Source organism: Rhinatrema bivittatum, chromosome 16 (assembly GCF_901001135.1).
Source record: "Rhinatrema bivittatum chromosome 16, aRhiBiv1.1, whole genome shotgun sequence".
NCBI classification, from domain to species: domain Eukaryota; kingdom Metazoa; phylum Chordata; class Amphibia; order Gymnophiona; family Rhinatrematidae; genus Rhinatrema; species Rhinatrema bivittatum.
The window spans coordinates 6158955-6173298 of NC_042630.1; the positions used below are offsets into that span (position 1 = coordinate 6158955).

At 52.1% G+C, this 14344-nt stretch overlaps 1 protein-coding gene across 1 annotated transcript; it reads right to left on the minus strand.

Annotated features, from left to right (window-relative positions):
• Window positions 1–284: 284 nt before the first annotated feature.
• PCK2 (phosphoenolpyruvate carboxykinase 2, mitochondrial) lies at window positions 285–9627 on the minus strand. The gene is made up of 10 exons (XM_029582012.1): window positions 9384–9627; window positions 6844–7098; window positions 6119–6303; window positions 5770–5973; window positions 4716–4903; window positions 3963–4125; window positions 3380–3598; window positions 3103–3240; window positions 2084–2179; window positions 285–1788 (listed from the first exon to the last, which is right to left on the minus strand). The coding sequence occupies exons 1-10, from the start codon at window positions 9407–9409 to the stop codon at window positions 1334–1336; spliced, it is 1929 nt and encodes a 642-aa protein (XP_029437872.1). The 5' UTR covers window positions 9410–9627; the 3' UTR covers window positions 285–1333.
• Window positions 9628–14344: the final 4717 nt, after the last annotated feature.

Sequence of the window (14344 nt, forward strand, 5' to 3'; positions counted from 1 at the left end):
TGTGTGTGTGTCTTTCCACCTGCTGGCTTTGATTTTCAGACCCCGTGCAGATCATAAGAGGGTCTGGCTTCCCCTCTTGCCCCAGCAACCCCCAGGGTCCCTGGCGTCTCCCTTCCCCTGCAGTTAACCAGTAACCCTGAGGCGCAGCAAGGCCTTGGACGGGCTGGGACTCTGCGATAACAGTCCGCAGGGACAGTGCTGAGAGGAAAATGTGTTAATAATTAACCCCCCCAGGACTAAAACAAATCCTTCCCCACCTCTGTCAGCAAATCAGACTTACACTCTAGCCAGCAAAAAGGTTTATTTATTCAGAAAAAAGGACAAGAGACACTTGCTGATTGTATGCTATGCCAAAAAAATAACCCCCGAAAGATAAAAAGTCAGCTTGTTTTTCAAGGTATGAAGCTGGTGCCGTGCCTCCCGCTTCTTCATTCCATGGCTGCAAGCCGTGACACTCCCTGGAGAGATCTGCCCTCCAGCCACCACCGCCTGCTGCCCCGGCGATGGGCTTTGTACCTGAACGTGCTGCTCTACATCCTCTCCCTCCGCACTGAACTAAGGAACGAGTGCCTGCCTGCCTCCCACCTCCCTTCGTGGCCTCTGTCCCCTCTTAACCCACGCTACAGTGCGGCTGGATTGCGTGGCTCGTGGTCCCTGTGGCACGGTCTGGAGTCCCAACAGTTAAAGTGCATTTTTTTCCCCAACCATTCTCGCACTCTTTTTATTATGGCTCTTCGCTCTTGCGTACAAATAGTAATAAAAACCCTTACAGTATGGAAATCACAGTTGAATCTCGTAGAGAAGTTCCAGCGCGGCAGAATTACCCATATCCCCTATGCATTCCCTGGTAAAGTTGGTCACAAAAGGCCATCCTCCCCCCCCCCCCCCATTCCATGCTGGGAGACTGAGATCAGAGGCCTGGCGGGCAGAGAAGGGGGGGGGGGGGGCGTCACATGCAGCTCACCCATCCCAAATGCTCTATGCATGGTGTGCGACATCCAAAAAACAACCAGAAGGGAGTCTGACACCATTACAGTTACTCTACCCGTTGCACTACAACTCCCTCCCTCCCTCTGTACCTCCACGTCTGGTTTGGGAAGTGCAAAGCAATAGAGGTTTCAGTAGAGTTTATCTTTGGTTTCTGAGAATTAGTTGCCCCCTTCCCCCTCCCTCCCTCCCTTCCCCTCACCCCACACACAGAATGGATTCATTAATTGATCTTATCCTTATGTAAACAGGTTTGGTTTCCATCACTCTCCTGCCTCTTCCCTCTGCGGGGAGGTGGCAGTACTCCTCACTGGTCCCCCTGACTAATCCCTCTCCCCTCCTCTCGTTACATTTTCTTCACCCTTCTCTCTAGAGCCTCCAGTTCCTGGGACACATCCTTGGGGAGGTCATCATTGACCTGTTCTGTCAGGTAGGCCCGCACCTCCTTCACCTCCTGCTCCCAGAACTCCTTGGGAAGGGAGAAGAGCTCCTGTAGGTCCACCCTGCCCAGCCCTTCCAGGTTGAGGGCCCCTTCGGCGGGGACATAGCCAATAGGCGTCTCCCGGGCACTCTGCTCATTATCCACACGGCGGAAGATCCAGTCCAGCACACGAGAGTTCTCGCCAAAGCCCGGCCAGAGGAAACTACCAGCGGAATCCTTCCGGAACCAGTTGACGTGGAAGATCTTGGGGAGCCGGGCACCGCGGTGGTCCTGCATGCTCAGCCAGTGTGCAAGGTAGTCCCCGAAATTGTAGCCAAAGAAGGGGCGCATGGCAAAGGGATCGTGCATGATGACTTTCCCTGGGGAAGGAGTAGGAGAGAGATAAGGACAATATTTTTACCACACAAGACCTCAGTGACCCTCAAGGACCCAATGTTTGTACATGACCCAGCCTAGACAGAGGTGGATGGGCACAAGTAGACAGCTTGGACCATGATTTAGGAAAATTGTCACTGTTTTGCTCACTTGTGACCTTCAACTAAAAGTCAACTGCATGTTTTTTTGATATGGGTGTGCACACACAGAAAGAAGAGAGAGACATGGCTGTAGCAGATACTTTGCCATATTCGTGTCTCAAGGAAGGGGGGCACTCACCTTTGTGCTCTGCTGCAGCCGTAGCCTCTGACCTCATTGCACTTCCCACAAACACGCCATGGCGCCAGTTAAAGGACTCGTAGACCAAGGGGACTCCTGTGGAAAAGCAAGAGAGACCTGGCTTAGGAACACACAAAGGCATTGACAAGCGGAGCACTCAAGAAGAAGGACCTGTGGCACCTATCAACTGATCCCAGCAACAAGGTCCATCACCAGCGCCCAATGACGAGGACCACCATCAGTGCCTAAAGACGAAGGCCATCAGTACCCAAAGACAAGAACCAACACCTGCACCCATCAACCCACTCAATTATAAAGTCCTGCACCCAAAGACAAGAACCACCAGTAGTGCATAAAGACGAAGACCATCAAAATCCAAAGACAAGAACCAGCACTGGCACCCATCAACCCACTCAATTATAAAGACTAGCACCTAATGACAAAGAGCACCATCAATATCTACTAAGACACAGCCCTGGGTGGGCTCAAACTGGTGTACTGAAGTTTCTAGGTCTTTTTTCCCAAGTGAAATATCTGTCATATAGTGCAGGTTGCCTTTCGGTTAAATCACCTGGGTCTGTGTTTCTATGTATCTGTATTCAAGCTCTGTCCTGCTCTCTGATTGGTTCTAGGTGTCTGTGCTCTCCATGTTGATGCTCTGTCCAACAGGAGCCCATCCCCAATCATTCAGAGTATTTCAGCGTTCTCCTATCTGTGCTCCTTATGTGAACCTGGGGCTTCCCATGTGGAGGCACCAAGCAACAAGAATCATTAAGTCCCAAAGATGAGAGAAACCAACAACATCACAAGCACCCAATAACAAAGACCATCAGCATTTGGACCACTATGAGTACCTAAAGACAAAGTTCTTCAGCATCCAAATAAAAGAATTATTACCAGAACCCAAATACAAGAGTTATTAACATCCAAAAAAGGCTGGGATACCTCCAGGAGACCCTCTTCTATTTCCTTACGATCCAGACTCTGCACACTATGCATTGAGTGAACAAAACAGGTACCTTTGGGCCTCCGTCCTCCAAAGATAATGGCATCAATAGGCACTCCTTCCGGCGATTCCCATGCTGCATCCATGATTGGGCATTGCTGGGCCGGGGCACAGAAGCGGGAGTTGGGGTGTGCACAGGGCTCCGTGCTGCCTGCAAGAGAATTGGGGGCAAGGAATAGGTGTTACCCCAGGGCAGAAAGGAGAATGCAGACATTGTAATAAGGTAGAGGAGGGAAGGGGCAGAGATTGGCGAGGAAGAGAGAGAGGAGGGTAAAGGAAGCATACCATACCTGGCTGCCAGGGTTTCCCGAGCCAGGAGGTGACGGTGATCCCTGGGGGCAGAGGCTGGTCAATGCCTTCCCAGTACACTCCGCCATCACTGGTCTCCGCCACGTTGGTGAACATCGTATTCTTCAGGCAGGTCCTCATTGCGTTGGGGTTTGTCTTCATGGAAGTGCCAGGGGCCACCCCAAAGAAACCATTCTCTGGGTTGATGGCCCTCAGGCGGCCTAAGGAAAGAGTCAGGATCAGAGCCCCAGGTACTCTCCTCTCTAACCCCTGGCTTTCCTTCTCTCTCCTTCCAGTCCCGGGCCCTCACCATTGTCCTACCCAACCGCTGGCTTGCCCCTTCTCTCCAAATAGTTTCCCAGCCGTTGGCTGTTCCCTCTTTCTCCCTCAACATCAGTCCTGGCTATCTATCTGACTACAGCACCCTAGCTTCTGACTCCCTCTTCCTCTCTCTCCCCAGACCAGGTTCAGCCCTCTCTCTTTCACCTATCCCTGACTCTCCTCTTTTTCCATAGCCTCTTCTCTCTTCATAGCCTCACAGTCCCTGGCTTTCCCTTGGCTCCAGGCCTCCACACAGCCACCAACCTTCGCTATCAAACTTCATCCATGAAATATCATCTCCGACACACTCCACCTTCCAGCCGGGCAGTGAAGGGGTCATCATGGCCAAATTTGTCTTCCCGCAGGCGCTGGGGAAGGCTGCAGCAATGTATTTCTTCCGTCCCTGGGGGTTAGTGATGCCAAGAATCTGTACAGCAGAGAGAGAGAGAGAGAGATCAGCTCTTGCTCCTGGTTTCTGCCTTCACCCCCAGATTCATTTCTGCTCGGTGGCAGACACCCTGCCTGGTGCATATACTTTTCCCTGAGCCTTCTAAGGAAGGGACCTCCATCAAAGACAACATCATTCTTGGATAAATCTCTTGTTGGCCTGATAAAGACATCATGGCCAATGTTTCTGAAAACATTTATTAACTTCCCTCCTTTTTTTGTTGATACACTCTACCCCTCTCTGCCTTCCTAACACACTCCCCTTCAATTTCTCTCTCCTTTCCTGAGCTACTCCCTCCCTCCTCCTCTTCTGGTGCACTCTCCTTCTCTCCCCTTCCCACTACCCTCCCTCCCTTCTTTCTTTCCTGAGACACTCCCTCCCTTTCTGCCTTCCTGCCATGCTTCCCCTCTCTCTCCCTTCTCGGCATGCTCTCCCTTTCTCCCCTCCCTGCCATGCTCCCTCCTCTCTCTGCCTTACCGACGCACTCCCTTCTTTTCTGACCCATGGCTGATGCGATTCTTGGAGTGTAAGGTTCACCAACCTCTCCTTCTCTACTCAATCCCCCTCACCAGCATGTGCTCGGCGAGCCAGCCCTCATCCTTGGCGATCCTCGAGGCAATGCGCAGTGCAAAGCACTTCTTTCCCAGTAGCGAGTTCCCACCATAGCCACTGCCGAAGGACACGATCTCACGCCGGTCAGGAACGTGAGCGATCAGCGTCTTCTCCGGGTTACATGGCCAGTTATTCGTCAGCTCCCCTGCGGAGACAAGACATGGCCAATGGGTCACTCTACGTCTCCGTGAGCTCTTCCCAGCCAGCGGCCAATGGGGAGAAAAACAGGCACGGTCCTGGGAGTGGGCGACCCACAGAGCAGGGAGAGGTCAGCCACCAATACAAACCGTAGAGAACATATTACTCCAGTTTTACAATATCTTCACTGGTTACCAATGCGTCAACGTATTCACTACAAGATACTATCCACCACTCATAATTTAATACACAGTACAGCAACCGTGCGGTTATGTTTCTCCTTACGTCTATATCGACCTCCGCTCCCCTTAGGCTCAATCGACAAAAACTATTTGCAGGTTCCAAATATCAAAAAAGCCAGGCTAGATTTAATCTGAAAAAGTGCCTTCTCTGTAGCAGGCCGCATACTGTGGAACTCGTTACCAAATTCCATTCGACCCCTTACAAATACAAGAGAATTCAAAAAGGCTGTAAAACTTATCTATGTCCACTAGTGTTTGCTGATCTTCAGGCATGAAGGCCTTTTTCTGCCTTGTCACTTGATTTTTATGCTGTATTATTGTGTGTTTGTTTTTAATTTCTATTTAGTATCTACTTTATTTTTATTTTACAACATGTTTATATGTTAAAATTTGATTATGTACATTTTATTTGTAAACCACTTAGACCTACAATTTGTTTAGGCGGTATAGAAAAGGTTTTAAATGAATACATTCAATCAATTGAGATATGAGGCGTAACTCTCTGACTTTGGAGGGCCACCTTTCTACCTGTGCTTCCGTTCTAATCCCAACTGTCCCGAGTTCGTTGACTGGTGCGGGAGACCAAGGGGGGAGGGATGTCAGTAATAAGCATTGGGGCAGGGGTCTGTACCTTGTAGTGGCAGAGGGCGTCCCACAGAGTGCAAGCACTTCACAAACGAGCCCTCTCCCAGGGTTTCCAGGACACGGGAGCCCATACGAGTCATGATCCGCATGCTGGCGACAACGTAGGGGGAGTCCGTGAGCTGCACCCCGATCTTGGAGAGGGGAGAGCCGATGGGGCCCATGCTGTACGGGATGACATACATCGTACGACCTGAGGAGAGAGAGAGAGAGAGAGAGGTCAGGGGGGTCTCGGCCCCTGTCTCACGACACGGTCAGCAACATGCCGGGAAGAGAGGCAGCACGGAGACACTTCAGACTCAGCTGCGCGCCACGGACAGGGCCGGGGAATGTCTCACCTCTCATGCACCCGGGGAATCTCTCCTCCACTGCCACCTCGAAGTCTCGGGGGGACATCCAGTTCCCCAGCTGGCTCTTGGCACCGCCTGCGGGTACAGGGACGGTCTCTCTCCGGCTCTCCGTCACTATCACCGTCTTGCTCTCCACCCTCGCCACGTCCTTCGGGTCCGTCCTCGCCAGCCAGCTATAAAAAGGAAGCGAGGAGTGGGGGGGGGGGGGGGGGGGGAGAAGGCTGAACGTGAAAAGAGGTTGGAGCAAGCACTCCCCGGCTTCAGCTCCCATAGATTATAGAAAGCACAGCGAGGGTGAGGAACTCGTGCGAGCCGACTAGGCCACGCGGGCAGACGTACACTACAGCCCCGCAGTCGTGTGCGTCTCGGGCACGGGGCAGAAGGTGTGGGGGGGGCATCTCGGGGGGGGGGGGGGGGTGTACCTTAGTGCAGCGGTTCTCAGCCCGGTCCTTTTCAGGATATCCGTAACGAACACGCACTGGATGGATCTGCGTGGAACGGCGGCAGCGCGTGCAGATACAGAAACCTGCAGACGTGCCTGCGGACGGGAACCGTACGGCCTCCCCGCCCGTCTCGTGCAACGTGTCGCGGATATCCCGAAATCGTGACTGGGGTGGTGTGGGGGGGGGGGGGGGGTGAGGAGAGAATCGCTGCCTCCCTGCCCCTCTCCTGCAGGTCTCCTCTCGAGGTCCCGGGGGGGGGGGGCCACTCACCAGTTCTCGTATTTGCCGAGCCTTCTGATGGCGCCGTCCTCCTGCAGCAGCGCCAGCACCCTGTCGTTCTCCGCCCCCGACCCGTCGCAGATGTGGATGCTCTCCGGCTGGCAGAGCGTGGCACCGTTGACCACGAAGTCGCGCACCCCCTGCGACAGCCGATCCAGGTCCCCGTTCAGCACCCGCAGCGCGTGGACGGAGCGGGCCCGGGCTCCCTGAGCGGCAGCCCAGTGCTTTACGGTGTAGGAGCAGACCCTGCGTATGGGGGGGGGGGGGGGAGAGAGGAAGGAGGAACAGAACCAGGATTAGAACTCAGATAAAGCAATTTGTGCAGGGTCCCGGTGACAGAGCTGTGGATTGGAACTCATAAGGCCCAGCCTTCGCCCAGGCTCCTGGCCCTTTAAGCGCTGGACCCCGGGGATAGGTGGGTGTGTGATTAAATCGCGCATACATGTGTGTGTGGTCTGGGGGAGGGAGGAAATGGGGACATGGGAGCAGGGCCTGCGTTAGACAAACTGGGGATCAAGGCAGAGACTAAGGATAGGTCAGGGGCCCTGAAGCTCGGCCTCAGTAACATCAGTCAGCTTTGCCAAGGGGCTCCTCGTGCTATTGGGGCTCTGTGTGGATGTGTGTGTGTGTGTGTACGTGTGTGTGTGTGTGAGTGAGTATTGGTGGCTTAGCCACACTCCTGTGCACGTGTGTGTGTGTGAGTATTGGTGGCTTAGCCACACTCCTGTGCACGTGTGTGTGTGTGAGTGTGTGTGTGTGTGTGTGAGTATTGGTGGCTTAGCCACACTCCTGTGCACGTGTGTGTGTGTGTGTGTGAGTATTGGTGGCTTAGCCACACTCCTGTACACGTGTGTGTGTGTGTGTGTGAGTATTGGTGGCTTAGCCACACTCCTGTGCACGTGTGTGTGTGTGTGTGTGAGTATTGGTGGCTTAGCCACACTCCTGTGCACGTGTTGTGTGTGTGAGTGTTGAGTATTGGTGGCTTAGCCACACTCCTGTGCACGTGTGTGTGTGTGAGTGTGAGTATTGGTGGCTTAGCCACACTCCTGTGCACGTGTGTGTGTGTGAGTGTGAGTATTGGTGGCTTAGCCACACTCCTGTGCACGTGTGTGTGTGTGAGTGTGAGTATTGGTGGCTTAGCCACACTCCTGTGCACGTGTGTGTGTGTGTGTGTGAGTATTGGTGGCTTAGCCACACTCCTGTGCACGTGTGTGTGTGTGAGTGTGAGCATTGGTGGCTTAGCCACACTCCTGTGCACGTGTGTGTGTGTGTGTGTGAGTATTGGTGGCTTAGCCACACTCCTGTGCACGTGTGTGTGTGTGAGTGTGAGTATTGGTGGCTTAGCCACACTCCTGTGCACGTGTGTGTGTGACTGCAAGGCTCTGTGTGTGTGGGGTTTTTTTTTTGGTCATTTCCTTTTGAATCTCTTTCTTAGATGGAATCCCTCCCTCGACATCTGGCCTCTCTCCCTCCGCTCCCCCGCACGCGGTGGGGAGGCTCCCGGCTTGCAGTGTCCTATGAACTTTCCCCTGCATGCTGGGCAGGGAGCGGGCAGCGCAGCACGTAAACAGCCCAAGGTTGCAGGAGCCTAACCCTCTCCCCCGCCCCGTGCCCCTCCGCCCGTCCATCATGGGTGGGTGCCAGCGTCAGGACAGATAAACCTTCAAGGATAATGGGTGCTGGCCAGGCTCCCCCCGGAAGTGAGGGGCTGGCATTCACCCTCTGCCAGGGCTCGTTCGAGAAGCAGCAGGCGAGAGGGAGAGCCACCCTGGGAATCCCCTGAGCCACTGGGAGCGGTGACCTCGCTCGCCCGCCCGCTGCATCCCCCTGCTGCCATGTGACAAGTGACAAGACATGCCCTGAATGGACAGGGAGGGCAGCGGCGGCAGCGGCGGCGGCTCGGGGGGCGCACTGATAGCGCATGGGATGGCGGGTCGTGGCGTCGTCTTACGCGCGCGCGCGCGTGACTTGGAACGCAGGAGACTCCCTGGAGCAACACCGGATGTCCGAATATCAACGCCCACGCGGCGTGATGTCGCAGGGCGGGGTCAAGGCTCGGAGCGCGGCGCGGCACGGCCGTGAAGTTGCCAAGCGCCGCGGCCCCGGCGCGCGGGATGGCCGCCATGTCACCTAGCTTCCTCGGAGCGAGGTGCAGCGGCGCCGCCAGGTCGCCGGGCGTGGTGGCGGCTCTGGGTGCGCGGCCGCGAGGTCGCCGAGCGTCGTTTCGGCCCCCGGAGCCAGGCCGCGGCCACGCCACGAGGTCGCCGGGCATCCTCGCAGCCTCGGAGCGCGGCCGTGATGTCACTGAACATCGTTTTGGCTGTGTGTGGGGGGGGGGGGGGGGGAGAGAGAGAGGTGCGGGCGGCGCTGTGAGGTCAGCGGGCGTCGTCAGAGCCCGGATCACGTGCTGCGATGTCACTGAGGGCGTGCAGTGGGTTAGAAAAATAACAGCGGGGTTAAAGGTAGGAGACTGGGCAGGAGCCTGCGGGCTAGGATGCCAAGCTTGCAAACTTTCGTGCCCAGAAACTCACCCCAGCATCCTGCTGTAGAAGGTCATGGCGGCGCGGCTCCCGGAGGCGAGCTGGCTCTGCAGGGCTGTATTCAGCGGGTGGAGGAGAGAGGCTTCATTCAGAAGAAAGGGAGCCCTGGCAGTGTGAGAGCGGGAAGGCAGGCGCTTTATAGAAGGGGCAGGCAGGGGAGGGGAAGGGGAGGGCGCTGGATCCTCTGCTAGCCCGAGACAGGGAAGGTGCCGGCGCTGCCCCCTCCCCCTATTCACAGAGGTCTCTTTCCTCCTTCTCTTCCCCCTGGGCAAGGTCTGGCAGGAAGCCAGAGAGGAGCCAGGCCCCGCCCCCCCGGCGCTCATTGGCTGCCTGCAGACCTGCCCCCGGCCTTCCCCCTGTCACTGGGAGGGGGGAGCGCTCCATGCTGCCGGCTGATGTAAGAGCCGGGGGACCTTACACAGAGGGGGAGAGAGAGAGATGCAGGGCACGCCACTGCAGGCTCTCGTCAGGGAGCCATCACACGCTACCTCTTTCTCCTCCCCCTCCGGCTATCATCAGGCAGTTATCACACCGCCTTTCTCTTCCACATCTGGCACTCACCAGGGAGCCATCATCACACACTGCCTCTCTCCTTCCCATCTGGCTCTCATCAGGGAGCCATCACTCACAACCTGTATCCTGCCCACCCAGCTCTCATCAGACAATTTATTTATTTTATTTATTTATTGTTTTTGTTATACCGAGTTTCATGACAGGCATCACATCAACCCGGTTTACAATTAACAAAGTGAGAAAGTTACAATAAAACAGGGAAAAATTAACTTGGAACTGGAAGAGGGGAGAGAAAGAACAGAGCAATATTTACATTTCAGCCAATTAATGTAATAGAGTAGCAAGATGAGTAAATAAGACTATGCGAATAAATGTGGCGGTACAATCATCACACAGCCTCTTCCAGTCTCATCTGGCTCTTATCAGGGCGCTGTCATGCCTAGCTTCTGCTTTCACGGCTTCTCAGAGAGGTTACGTCAGGGAGATTTCACACACAGCTTCAAATTTTTTCCTTAACCATCTACCTGTCATCAGGGAGCCCACATGTAAAACTGTCTCTCCCTCCTCCTCTATCTCATCCTTCGGGGACCAGCTGAGGGGGATCTCTTCCAACCCCTCTGTCTCTTTTTCAAGGGAATAGCTGAGGAGGTCTCTCAGTGGCCCTTCTTTTGTTTCTCTAGGGACCAGCTGAGGGGGATCTCTCCCCCTTCCTGCCCCCCTCTCTCTTTCTCTGGGGAGCAGCTGAGGGGGTCTCTCCCCATCCCCCTGTCTCTAGCTCTCAGAGGAACAGCTGAAGGGTCCCTCCTGTTCTCTGTCTCTCAGGGGGGCAGTAGAGGGAGGTAGAGTAGCCAGAGCATCTGTCTCTGTGGGGAATCTCATGATGCCTGCCTCTCCCTTTGCTTGACTGCTGCTGATACCTGCACTATTCCCAGCATTTATTACCCTAAGGTAGTAAGGGAGGGACTTTGGGTAAACATGCAGGAGCCAGGTAATGATTAAACAGAAGCAGATGCAAAGAAAGATACAGACACCCGCAAACCCAAGGGGCACCTCCCTCACGTGGCACTGCCTTTACCCAATACTTTCCTTGGGCTATTTCTTCCACCTGCCTCAGTGCATCAGGATGTCCCCTCTTTCATTTTCAAGAAAAATGCAGAAATCCACGACATACTTCTGACACAGGTTATTCTCAAAATAAGAAATAATAATATGGATACATCCTCTCCTGCCCAAGCCTTTGATAGATCTCTTCTCTCCTTTCACTACGTTATTTATTTATTTATACAATTTTATATATCGTCGTTTATGACCCTCATAAAATAGACATAGTTATGCACGAACTAATTATCAGTCCCAGAAAAGTGACAGATAGAGACAGAGACCCAGACATAAGAGACAGTGAGAGAGGGGAGACCGGGGACCTTCCTGTGGCTGTCCCGTCCCCCATGGCTCTGCGCCTACAGAGATCACCTCCCTATGTCTGTGGGTCTCTACTGACCTCTAATGGTCACTAACGGAGTAACACCCGAAACTGGCCCCAGCGAAAAAGAACTAAAACCGTCCAGAGTACTTTGTACGTCTACTGCTAGCCTTCCAAGCCTTTCATACAAACTCTGTCCCAAAGCGCTTTATAGACACGGACACTGAGCCTTTCATACAAACTGTATCCCAAAGCGCTTTATAGACACAGACACAGAGCCTTTCATACAAACTGTATCCCAAAGCGCTTTATAGAGACAGACATAGAGCCTGTCATACAAACTGTATCCCAAAGCGCTTTATAGACACAGACCCAGAGCCTTTCATACAAACTGTATCCCAAAGCGCTTTATAGACACAGACACAGAGCCTTTCATACAAACTGTATCCCAAAGCACTTTATAGACACAGACACAGTGCCTTTCATACAAACTACATCCCAAAGCGCTTTATAGGCACAGACACAGAGCCTTTCATACAAACTGTATCCCAAAGCGCTTTATAGACACTGACACAGAGCCTTTCATACAAACTGTATCCCAAAGCGCTTTTGTGTTTGTGTGTATATCTATATTTTTGTGCATATATGTGTTTACAAGTGTCTGTATGTTTGTGTGCGCCTGTGTTTACACTGTGTGTGTATCAATTATTTTTATATGTGTGATTCTATTTATTAATGTCTGTATGTGTGTTTGTGCATGCATGCGAGTAGCAGTGTCTCTATGTGTGACTTCGTAACTTATCATTAAAATCATCCATTGTACCTGAAGACTGGAAGGTGGTGAATGTGACCCCCAATATTTAAAAATGGTCTCCAGGGGTGATCTGGGAAACTATAGAGCTTGACATCAGTGCCAGGAAAAATCGTGGAAACTGTTATAAAGAATAAAATCACAAAACATTTAGATAGACATGGTTTAATGGAACACAGCCAGCATCTGCTTAATTTTTTTGAAGGGGTTAATAAACATGTGGATAAAGGTGAACCGGTAGATGTAGTATATTTGGATTTTCAGAAGGCATTTGACAAAGTTCCTCATGAGAGGTTTCTAAGAAAACTAAAAAGTCATGGGATAGGAGGCGATGTCCTTTCGTGGATTACAAACTGATAAAAGACAGGAAACAGAGAGTAGGATTAAATGGACAATTTTCTCAGTGGAAAAGGGTAAACAATGGAGTGCTTCAGGGATCTGTACTTGGACCGGTGCTTTTCAATATATATATATATATAAATGATCTGGAAAGGAATACGATGAGTGAGGTTATCAAATTTGCAGATGATACAAAATTATTCAAAGTAGTTAAATCACAAGTTAATTGTGATAAATTGCAGGAGGACCTTGCAAGACTGAAAGATTGGGCATCCAAATGGCAGATGAAATTTAATGTGGACAAGTGCAAGGTGATGCATATAGGGAAAAATAACCCTTGCTGTAGTTACACGATGTTAGGTTCCATATTAGGAGCTACCACCCAGGAAAAAGATCTAGGCGTCATAGTGGATAACACATTGAAATCATCGGCTCAGTGTGCTGCAGCAGTCAAAAAAGCAAACAGAATGTTGGGAATTATTAGGAAGGGAATGGTGAATAAAACGGAAAATGTCATAATGCCTCTGTATCGCTCCATGGTGAGACCGCACCTTGAATACTGTGTACAATTCTGGTCACCTCATCTCAAAAAAGATATAATTGCGATGGAGAAGGTACAGAGAAGGGCAACCAAAATGATAAAGGGGATGGAACAGCTCCCCTATGAGGAAAGGCTGAAGAGGTTAGGGCTGTTCAGCTTGGAGAAGAGACGGCTGAGGGGGGATATGATAGAGATCTTTAAAATCATTTGAGGTCTAGAACAGATAAATGTGAATCAGTTATTTACTCTCTCAGACAATAAAAGGACTAGGGGGCACTCCATGAAGTTAGCAAGTAGTTCATTTAAAACAAATCAAAGGAAATTCTTTTTCACTCAGCATATTTTTAAGCTCTGGAATTCATTGTCAGAGGATGTGGTTACAGCTGTTAGTGTAACTGGGTTTAAAAAAGGTTTGGATAAGTTCCTAGAGGTGAAGTCCATAAACTGCTATTAATCAATAAGGAATAGTAGCTTGTGATTTATCTAATATTTTGGTACTTGCCAGCTACTTGTGACTTGGATTGGCCACTGTTGGAAACAGGATCCTGGGTTTGATAGACCCTTGGTCTGACACAGTATGGCAAGTCTTATCTTTTTACTCTGTGTGTGTGTGTGTGTGTGTGTGTGTGTGTGTGTGCAAGCACATTTATCAGTGCATGTGTGTATCAGTGTCTCTGTGTATGTGTGCATGTGCGTATATCAGTGTGTATGTGTTTATGAATGTAGAGGATTTGGACAAGACCTCAGTTGGAGGGGGAGGAAGGGGGAGGTATCTTGAGTAACTGTGCACAGTGGGTGAGTGAGAGTGTGTGTGAGGTGTGAGATGGGGGATGCGGGTGCTTCTTATCTGGACAGGACAGTGTGACCACAGGGGGGTGATGTCGACAGCTCTGGGACAGTCTGAGTACAAAAGGTCTGGGCAAGGCTGCTGATGAGAGGGGAGGAAGAGGAAGAGACTAGAAACTGACAGGAAGCCAAGACTACGAAATCACCTGCAGCTCCCTCCCAGTCCCGCTCTGTACACCACTGCTAATGCTCAGACTTCAGTTGCAGCTCCCTCCCAGTCCCTCTCTCTGTACACCACTGCTAATGCTCAGGCTTCAGCTGCAGCTCCCTCCCAGTCCCTCTCTCTGTACACCACTGCTAATGCTCAGGCTTCAGCTGCAGCTCCCTCCCAGTCCCTCTCTCTGTACACCACTGCTAATGCTCAGGCTTCAGCTGCAGCTCCATCCCAGTCCCTCTCTCTGTACGCCACTGCTAATGCTCAGACTTCAGCTGCAGCTCCCTCCCAGTCCCTCTCTCTGCACGCCACTGCTAATGCTCAGGCT

Coding starts and splice junctions, on each gene's coding strand:
- PCK2 (XM_029582012.1), bottom strand. CDS start 9,409: ATGACCTTCTACAGCAGGATGCTGGG. Junction 3,599..3,962: donor GATGAAGTTTGATAGCGAAG/GTTGGTGGCTGT, acceptor CTCTTTCCTTAG/GCCGCCTGAGGGCCATCAAC. Junction 2,180..3,102: donor TGGAGGACGGAGGCCCAAAG/GTACCTGTTTTG, acceptor GCTTTTCCACAG/GAGTCCCCTTGGTCTACGAG.